At 50.6% G+C, this 10,349-nt stretch overlaps 1 protein-coding gene across 1 annotated transcript in view; it reads right to left on the reverse strand.

The window, feature by feature from the left end:
• The window catches only part of LOC116463313 (alpha-2,8-sialyltransferase 8B), a 70,189-nt gene that overhangs the window by 20,409 nt on the left and 39,431 nt on the right, over positions 1 to 10,349 (reverse strand). Inside the window, exons 3-4 of the mRNA XM_032146347.2 lie at positions 9,898 to 10,026; positions 5,425 to 5,682 (exon numbers count right to left, since the gene is read on the reverse strand). Coding sequence (XP_032002238.1) covers positions 5,425 to 5,682; positions 9,898 to 10,026 — 387 coding nt within the window. The remainder of the gene's footprint in view (positions 1 to 5,424; positions 5,683 to 9,897; positions 10,027 to 10,349) is intronic.

Here is a 10,349-nt window from a genome sequence, read left to right on the forward strand (position 1 = left end):
GTTGTCATCATTCTTATGGGAAGGAGGAGTGTCAGGTGGACTTCCCTGAGGTGGTGACCACTAAGCAGAAGTCTATTAGTGGACAAGGTACATGAAAAGAGTGCTTCTCCAGTTTGCCAAGTCAGAAGAATCACCCCAGGCACTCGCGGTTCCTCGCCTGGACATTCTGATTCAGCAGGTGAACCTAAGCATTGATACCTATTTTTCACAAGCGCTTCCTCTTCAGGTAGTGTTATAGCCAAGCAGTTGAGGAATACCATGCTATAGCACTGTAGGCACAAGAAAGGTATCCAAGGGCAGAGAGGTGGGAAACAGCATGGGTGTTTAGGGAAAGGCAAGTGATTTGGTCTGACTGGAGCATATTGTGTGGAGGGGATGGGCTTGGGGAGGCAAGCAGAGTGAGATATCAAAGGACCTGTGTACCAGGGACTTGGTTCTGAGGGCAATGGGGAGCCACTGAGTGTTCTGGAGCAGGAGAGTGACAGGGATGGTTTAGAATTTTTGGCCACAATTAGAAAGCAATGAGATGAAGTTGCAGTATGGATTGGAGAGGATGGAGTTGGGTACTGGAGGCCAAACTAAGAGGCCACTGCAAACTCATGCTGACAAGTCAGGCTGCCTGGGTGAGCAGCCTCTGCTATATAACCTGATGACTTCCTTGTGGGAGACCCAGCCTGGGTGTGCACACCTGGGTTTCCTGCCTGTGCCTGGGACTGGGATGGCAGCAGAGGGCACTGCAGGGGAGGTCTGGCTGCTGTCTGGCACAGAGGATTTAATGGTGGAAAAGCCCTTTGACCAGTGAAAATAAGTCTGAGAAATCCAGTTAAGAGTGTCAAAATAGAGGCTGGAGACATGAAGACAAGGGATCGCAGGTCATCATCAAATGAAGAAATCCAGGAACCCACCCTTTATTCTCCCTTTAAGCAAGGACTTTCCTTTTTCAACAACTGGGGAGAAAAACTGGGTTAATCAGAAAGAAAACTAATATTTTTTGAGCCCCTGGTGTGTGCCAGGCACTGACTGGTCCTTTAACATAGGTCAGCTCATTTTATTGTGACCCAGTTTTAATCACCCTCCTGTTACAAAGGAGGAAATGGAGGCCCAGTGTGTGAGAATCAACTTGCTCAAAGGCCCAGAGCTAGACAGGGAACCACCAGGAGTCAAGATCAGGTATATTTGACTCAAAGAGCCTGTTTGTGATTTCAGACTGAACCCCCTAAAATATCCCCTCTTCCCATCCCTGCCCCTAGGCCTTGGTATCTTTGACTGTGGCTAAACATTGCAAGGGGATAGGACTGCCCTGGGTCAATTCACCTTCAGGAGCCCTTGCCACAGGCCTCAGAGACTGAGGTGTCACTGCAGCACATCAGCCAGTGCGGGGCTGCCCAGGTCTCAGTTACTCCTATTGCCTTGAAACCCGGCTGAGCCAGGCTTCCAAGGCTTTCCTGAGGGTCTGGGGCCAATTCTAGGCCAAGCTCCGGGTCCTGAGAGCAGGGCCAAATGGACTCCATGCAGTTCAGAAGGACTGGGACCAACCATGGGGCAGGAGGGGCTGTGAGAGAGGCAAGGAGCGTGAAGGGGATGTGGCACCTGACCCTGGCGGCTCCTGAGGTGGCCCAGAAGGGTGAAGCAGGAAATATACTCCCAGCTACAATGTTGACCAGTCCGGGATGCCACCTCCTGGAAGATGCTGTGGGTAATGGGAACAGGGGCTGTGAGCTCCTTGCAGGCAGGCCCCAGCCCTCACTCAGTATAGGACTCGGCTCACAGTAAGGGCTCCATGCCTTACCTGCAGAGGCGCAAGAAGAGGGAGGCAGGGATAGGCTGTGAAGTCCAAGCTTTCCCAATGACTGTGCCTCAGTGAGGATGCTGGGTTGGGGGAGCTCAGCCCTAAGTGGACTGTCTAGATGTCTTCCTGCCCCACCAGATGTGAATTGCTTCATTTAGGTGAGAAGGAGGCATTAGGAAGGGGTTCAATCTGATCTAGGCTCTCTTTTGTCCAACAGTAGGCCAGGCCTCCCACAGTGACTTCTGGATGGGCTTGGCTCCAGGCAGGAGAGGAGTCACTCCCTTCCAGAAACCACCACACCCACAGGTACACATTGAAGGTACTCTGCAGGGTGAGAGAGGCAGCTTGGGAAGGCTCTGGAGGCCAACTACCCGGTCCACTGCCTGGCTCCAGCCCTCACTAGCTGTGTGGCATTTGTCTCTCTCTGCCTCAATTTCCTCGCTGCAAAGCCAGGATAAAAACAGAGTACTCCATACAGAATAGTTGTGAGAATTAAGTAAGTTAATAAACATGAAGTACATAGAATGGCACCTGGTACATTCTAAGTGGCCAAAAAATGGTAAGGGATAACAGTGATGATGATGTGGTTTATCCATGGAAGGGCATTTGTTCATCGGATTCTCCCTATGGAAGAAGTGCGCGTGTGTGTTTGTGTGTGTGCATGCACAATGAAGTTCTGATCCCCAAACATCTGGGAACTTGTACTCTGCACACACGATCCCAGATAGACACAGTGTCCTCAGCCTGGCATTGCAGGATCATGGGGCTCTCCTGGGACCAGCCCCTCATCCATTCCCAGCAGCACTTTGTGCAGCTGAGGCTTGCTCGAGCAGTGCCCTGCTGGATCCATGCATCTGCCTTCTTGCTTCCACACCTCTCTTCATGCTGTTTCCTCCTCCTCACCACTTTCACTGGTCAAAGGCAAGCCACACTCCAATGCCGCTTCTGCCGGAAGCCTGCCTTGAACTCCCTAGGAGGCATTAGGTTTTGCAAGATCGTTGCATTTTGCGTGCCACGTGTCCCACCAGGACTTACAAGCCTGTGTTCCCCACCCAGAGTTTTCTGAGAAGGGGTGAGGTCTTGCGTGTCTTTGTGTTTCTTCCACAGAGGAGGCAGGGTGAATGGATTGAAGACTTGGATTGGCAGAGACAGAAACCTCTATCAGGAGCTTCACGGCGTCTGCCATTCTAGCAAAGCCATGTGGAGGCCCTCCTCTGGCCTGGCACAGCCTTGTACTGGAGGCCCAGAGATGGACACAGCCACTCTGCTCTGGAGGAGCCCCACCACCTGGGTGTGAGGTGGGTGGAGTGGAGACAGAGTCCATGGGGAATTAACACTTAGTGTCCCTGTTGTGTGGGAGACACCATCCCAGGCATATTCACATATGCCGTCTCATTTAATGCCTGCAACATCATGCTCTCTTTACTGTTAGTGTGGGGCTTCGGCCTGTAGGATATTTCCAAGTGCAGGGCATGGAATAAACTCCTAGATGGGAAGAACCCAAAGGAATAGTCCCAGCGGGGTGGAGGAGCTGGTGCCACTGCTGGGTACCGCATCCCTGATGTCAAACGTAAGTCTGTACACAGTGGGGCTGCATAATCTTGTCCTAAAACACCCCTTAGGTTCACCCCAGAGACACGTGGGAGTTTCAGAGCCATGGACATAGGCCTAAGGGACAAAGAACAACTGCACTTTTTGGAGTAGCTTGCTCCTTGGCATTTTTGATCCATATTTTCCAAGTATGTGTGGATGGGTGTGGACATGACTTCCAGGAGTGAGGGAGAGCACGACCCAGCTGCGCCCCTCCACGTGCAGTCACACACCAGCAGTGGCGTCCCCTGGGTTGCTTGTTAGAAATGCTGAGTTGCCGGCCCCACCCTACACCCCAAAACTCTGCGGGTCAATAGGCCCAGGTGACTCCTGTGCACGGTAAAGTCTGAGAAGCCCTGGGCTAGAGAACAGACCGTATTTATAATGAAAGAAGCTCAAGGCCAGCCAGTCCACCCAGCCCGTTTTATAGATGATAAAACTGAGGCCCAGAAAGGCAGAGAGATACACTCCAAGTCCTGTGACAAATGGGTAGCAGAGCCAAGGCACAGCTTTGGACTGCGCACTGCTGACTATGTGGAAGGTCCCAAAAGGAAACTGTGGCCAAAATCTGCCTCTAAAAATTCCTGGGTGAGGACTTCACGGGGTGTGTAAAACTCACTGTGGGGACTCGATGACTTGTGGCAATGGAAGAGGCATGGCTTACATGTGTGGCATTAGGTCAGAAAGCCGCCCCCCCCACCCCCCGATACTGCTGGGCACTCCTGGAGAGGATCCGACCCCCTGGGAGGAGGCCTTGGCCCCCACACACTCACCTTTAACACCCACCCGTCACTCCTTCTCCAGCTTCCAATCAGACAGACCTGCCACACTTCCTTCTTCCTTTCCCCTCCCCTCACCCTCCCTCCACCAGTCTTTAGACTAAAGGGCTTTGAAAAACAGGGACTGAGCCGTTGGATGTGCCAGGCCCAGACAGACCTGGCAGAGGATGACAAAACTCTGGCTGCCAGGCTGCGGTAGCGTTTCAATCCCAGAGGCTGCAAGAGTAAAGACACGGTTTCTTCCCATGTCCCAAGGTTTAGGGAACTCTACAGTAGGGCGGCTTCCCAAAGCCCCAGGACAAGGCTGTCTTTGCCTCGAGTTGGTCCCCACAGAAATATGAGAACGTTTGCAGTTCTGCCAGGGCTGGGGAGCCGGCTGGAATGAAACTCGAGGCTCTGCATGCCCTAATTTTGACCAGGAGACAGCAAAGCCTTGTTTCCATGACTGTAGTGGGTTGGGGGTCAGGTGTCAGGGCCATGGGCAACCTTGTGTGCAAATGTCCCAGGCAACTGGAAAACGAGAGCTGATATTTTAGAGAAAATTATAGTCACGTACAAAATTCAAGTTTCTCTGTTACTCCCGCACTTCCCAGATTTTGAGAACAGGGTAATAAAGTCACTAGTAGGGCACCCCCTTCCAAGATACTTACAAGAGTTTTGGAAACTTGAACCAACAACTGGCCAGCCCAGGAGATTTTCTTACCAACCTTTTGTACCAGGCTCTACCTCAGGGGATCAGCAAACTTTTTCTATAAAGGGCCAGATAATGACATTTTTGGCTTTGCAGGTGACATGATCTCTCTGTTGTGACTCTGCAATTTCACCCAATGACTTAACCGTGCCCAGTGACTCCACTCTCCTTGTAGTGAGACAGCAGCCATCAATGATATGAAAATGGGTGGCATGGCTGTGTTCCAACCAAACTTTATTTACAAAAGTAGGCTGCAGGCCAGCATCTGCCCACCTCTGCTGTGGATCAGTGATTCTCAACCTTGGCTGTAAATCAGAATGACCTGCGCTCCCTGGGTTGCCTGCACCCCTGCCACGCCTCTCTTCCCCTCTCCTCCATTGATTTAATTGGTTTGAGGTGCATTCGGGACATTGGAGGCAAAGCTCCCCAAGTGATTCTGATGAGCAGTCATGGTTGAGAGCAGGGGCTAACTCCGCCAAGGCCTCGTTTCAATCTCTTGGGACAGCTGGCAATGCTCCACTGAAACACAGCCTGCCCACCGCTCTGGCCCCAGAGTGCCTGCTGGGGCGTATTACCTGATGACAAAGCTGTGGGCGTCAATCTCCTGCCCACAGCCGCTGTTCAGCAAGACCCCGGAGTTGCCCACGATGGCACAAGTCCCAAAGTGCTTGTTCTTCAGTGGCGAAGTCCTGGGGAGGAGCTCGTAGAGGTTCTGAGACACATTCATGGTGCTGTCTCGATCGAAGATGTAATGAATAATATCTCCAGGCTTCAGGGTTCCCTTTAGGACAGAAATGTCCTTTTCAGCATCCAAGAACTTTAAAATTTGCTTCCTGTGAAAACCAAACATGTGTGAGGAAAGTCTCCAGGGTGCCAGCTGCCCTTTGCCAGCCCAGCTTTTCCTATCCAGTGTCGCCCTGCAGGGTGGCTGCGGCCCAGCAAACACGCAGAGTATGCTGAGAGTTCAGATGCCCTCGAGAACAGGTTCCAGGCAGGGATGGCCAGAAGTGGCCCAGAAGCAACTATGGTGGTGGCCAATATGGGGGTTGCCAGAGTTACACACTCTTCCTTTGCTAGGTGAAAACTGCCCTGGGAAATCACTCCATTAGGGCTGGAGGTGAGCTCCTCACAGCGGGCCCCAGAAGGAAGGGTGGCCCACCACCCCAGTTTCCCCAGGACTGCCTGGCTCAGGCACTGAAAGTCCCATGTCCCTGAAAGCCCCACAGTCTGGGGCACGCCCAGACATTTGGTGAGCTTGCATTACCCTCACTCTCTTAAGGGGATTTAGGGCCATTCTCTAGGTATAAAATCTCAGTTTCTCTGTTACTCCCATGCTTCCTAGATTTTGAAAAAAGGATAAGAAAGTTGTCTAGGAGCAGAAAGCCAGATGACAGGCGCCTCTCACTCCTTCCTGGCCCATTTTCTTCCACGGAAGGTTTCTCTGGGCACATTGCAAAGGGGCTTTCTGGGGGGATGGATACCGTGACGTGTATGGACATTTTCCGCCTTTGAGACACTGAGAGGATGGTCTGCCATCCTGCAAGCTGGAGCACATCCCCTTGCTGCCCCCCTCTAGTTGCTCTCTAGTGTTTATGGGGGGATTGTAAACATGGACCCCTCCCAGGTCCCACAGAGAAGGGCTCCTTTGTGCTGTTTCAGAACGAAGGACAGCTCTCTAGGCTCTAGGGTAGCTTCGATTTAGAGAAAGTTCTCGAATCGAGTCATCTAGCAAAGCACAAAGAAAGGATGAAGTGGGGTCAGGAAAGGGATGGGTGCCCTATTGGCCTTGCCAGAAAAGCTTTACCTGAAACACACAGCCTTCTGCCAAGGAGCCTGAAAATCCTAGCTGGGAGTTTTACTTAAAGAACTGTTGGCTGGGAGCGGTGGCTCACGCTTGTAATCCCAGCACTTTGGGAGGCCGAGGCGGGTGGATCACGAGATCAGGAGATCGAGACCACGGTGAAACCCCGTCTCTACTAAAAATACAAAAAAATTAGCCGGGCGTGGTGGCGGGCGCCTGTAGTCCCAGCTACTCGGAGAGGCTGAGGCAGGAGAATGGCGTGAACCCAGGAGGTGGGGCTTGCAGTGAGCCGAGATTGCGCCACTGCACTCCAGCCTGGGCGACAGAGCAAGACTCCATCTCAAAAAAAAAAAAAAAAAAAAAACTGTTTAAATTACCCGAGATTTAAAGAAATGATTCCAGTCATAAAGAGAAAGAAATTGGGCACCTAGATAAGCTGAAATTAATTTCATATTCTGCTGCAAATTCCTATCTAGAACAGATACAAAGATGCTGTTCTTTGTTTTCAGAGTCCTGGAGGTGCAGAATTTTCATGCACTTTGCAAATGTTAGACGCTGCAGGATGGCTGTCCCATTTCGCAGATAGTAACACTGAGGCCTGAAAGCCTACTGGATTTGAGATGTTCACAACCTATGGTATGTTCCAGTAGGCTGCACATTCAGTCACTTGGGGAACCTTTAAGTATTTCAAATTTCCAGGCTGACATGTGAGAAATCTTGATTCTGAGAGTGGCCCAGGTCTCAGCATTGCTCTCAAAAGCTCCCCAGGTGACTTTAATGTGTGTCCAGGTTCAAGAGCCTCCAGGGCAGCCAGGGGGCAGCTCGAACACTTGGTAAGCTCGATGCTTCTCATCCATTGTATTTCCTTATTAATGACCTGCCTCTCTTGCTATCATGTAGGGGAAACCACCCTTGTAGAATAATTCGTATCTGTTGATGGAAAACAGAGGCACTGTCTTTATTTACTGTGCTTTACCAAGGATTAGATGACTTGACAAACTAATATAGTTGGGAAATTGCTGAAACCTTTGCAATTACTTACCCCAAAGTATTTAAAAACAAAGAGAGCCCCTAGAAAGCCCATAAATAAACACCTCTGTGAGTGAATTAATTTCTAACTCATTATGAGAAATTATCATCAATTATTAAACATCATTCCAAATCACTTGCAGAATCTTTTATTATGAATAATCTTGGTGATTAATTGAAGCTGGAGGAAATTCTTTTTCCCTTTGGGTGAAGGTACGTTGCTGCTGCTGAGGGGACTGTGTTTGCAGGGTCTTTATGAAGGACACACTCTCGTCTTCACAAGGGGTCGGGGAGCTATTTCTCTACCCAATGGTTGGAGAAAGGGACATTGGGGACCATGGGTAGCTCATACTGGCAGGAGGATTTCATTCACGGTGGTGTAGTGGGGAGAATGGCAACCCCCTCTAAAATATATGTCCACCTCCTAACCCCTAGAACCTGTGACTGTGACCACATTTCAAAAGAGCATCTTTGCAGATGTAATTAACTTAAGGATCTGGAGATTAGATCCTGGATTATCTGGGTGGGCCCTAAATACAATGACAGGTGTCCTTATGGGAGACAGAAGAGAAGACAGAAGCACAGAGAGGGCCACATGAAGATGGAGGCGGGGGTTGGAGTTCTGCGGCCACCAGAGGCTTGAAGGGGCAAGAGGATGGGTTCTCCCTTGGAGCCTGGAATGGGGTGTTCAGAATTATGGCATCCAGAGCGGTGCAAGAATAAATTTCTGTTGTTTTAGACTGCCGCGTTGGTGGTAGTTTGTTAGAGCAGCCCTAGGGAACTAATGCAGTTGGGGTTGCTGACTCCATGGTGCCCCTGATCAAAGGGGGCAGCTCTTGAGGGGGATGGAGGGCCACCAGGAGGCCTCTGAAGAGGCGCTAAGGAGTGCAGGGTGGCAGAGAGTCAGCTACTTCAGTTGGTTTCTCAGCTGCTGGGTCCCCAGAGCTCATGCCTTTCAATTCCCCAGCCCTGCACAGGCCCCAAAACTAAGCTTCAAGAACTAGGGTGCAGAGGCATTTCCATTTTGACAGTGAGCCTTGTGGAGGGGGCAACTCCCTGCTCTGTGTGGTGACATTGCTGACGGCTGCTCTCCTCTCTCCCCATGGTATCGCCTGGGATGGTCATCAAGGCATTCTCCATCTGGTCCTGGCGATCGTCCCAACCTTACCCCCCTATTCCTTGCCTCCTGCTTCCTGCTCCTGCAGCACTGTCCACAAGCACCAGATCATAGACTCTGTGCATGTGGGAAGCAGCTCGGTGAACTCCTAATTATCCTTCAAAACCCACTGCTCCTGGCCAGCCTTTCCTGGCCAGTCTTCCTCGTCCTCTTACAAAATGAATGACTCTCCGCTCAGTATGGCCTCTTTATTTCCATCTATGTGTAAGATGCAGCACCACCTAATGTGTATGTCACACCACACTGTCTTGTCTTTGCTTATATTCGTGTCCCCACCTAGCATGTCTGATTCATGCTAGCACCCCCGGGACCCCAGCAAGATGCCTGGAACTGAATAGTTGGATTATACTTACAAATATTGGGTGGGTCAATCGTGGCTATATCTAAGCTAAGTGTCCAAAATGCTGAAGTTGTAATTCCTTCTCTACGGTTCCCCATTGCCACTACCCGATGATGCCTGCAGTGCTCTGAAAACATCACTCTGCACAGATCAGGACGAGAGCTGCTCTCTGGCTAAACAGACCTCTGCTTTCTGGTCGGGTGTCATGTCAGTTCCTGGGTTCTCTGGATGCCCCTATAGCTCTAGGTTTTCATTTTCATGTTGCTGGGGAGCAGGGCTGAGCGGGGGGAGCAGCTCTCCAAGCACAAACTGGAGGACTGTCACTGAAAGGGGATGTGAATCCCAGGCAGGCACTGACAAGTAAGGACCCTTTATGCCTGGGAAGAAGCAGCCACCTGTGGCCTCCACTGCCCAGGCTCCCTCTGCTGCTGACCCGAGACTCAAGGTTTGCTGCTTCTGAGCCCAGAACCTCAGCGGGTGTTCCTGCCACCACCTGGCCCCAGTCGCCACATACACAGGCTGGGCCGCTAGGCTTGTCTCGGGTTTTTATTTCCGATTGATCACTTACAGATGAAACCTGCCTCAGCGGGAGGTAAACATTTTATTTCTGTCCTGACTTCTTTAGATGATGAAGAGCGGCAATTTGCCCGTGTATGCTGAAGACCAAGTCTACCTCTTGTCCTGTAGGTAATTACCAGTACCTGATCCTCAGAGAGAGCGTCTGGTTATGTCTCCATTTGGACGAGGCTGGCTGGATGTTGTGCTTGATGCTTTCATTACTTCTGTCAACAACAGCTGGTGATGAGGAGCCGTTTATTACAACTTCAGCTCTGGAAGGAAAAAAAAAAGAGGGTAGACATGATGTGTTAGCAAGCCGATGACAAGTCTAATAGTTTTGTTTTTGTACGGGCTTGAATGTAAACTTCTTCAGAAGAGCAAAATTGCAGTTATTACCTGAGAAGAGAAGGAAGTCTATTTATCTTCCAGTAATGCACAAACTCTGTCCCTCAGGTATAACCTACGTACATTCTTGGACACAGGAAGGAGGGTGATAAACCTATTTTTCTTCCCCTGCCCCTGGTGATTTTTTTTTTTCCTGCTAAAACCTGGCAGTCACTGTCAGAAGAGTAATAATTCTTTTTTTTTTTTTTTT

The sequence above is a fragment of the Hylobates moloch genome, unplaced genomic scaffold, assembly GCF_009828535.3.
Source record: "Hylobates moloch isolate HMO894 unplaced genomic scaffold, HMol_V3 SCAFFOLD_33, whole genome shotgun sequence".
Classification (NCBI taxonomy): Eukaryota; Metazoa; Chordata; class Mammalia; order Primates; family Hylobatidae; genus Hylobates; species Hylobates moloch.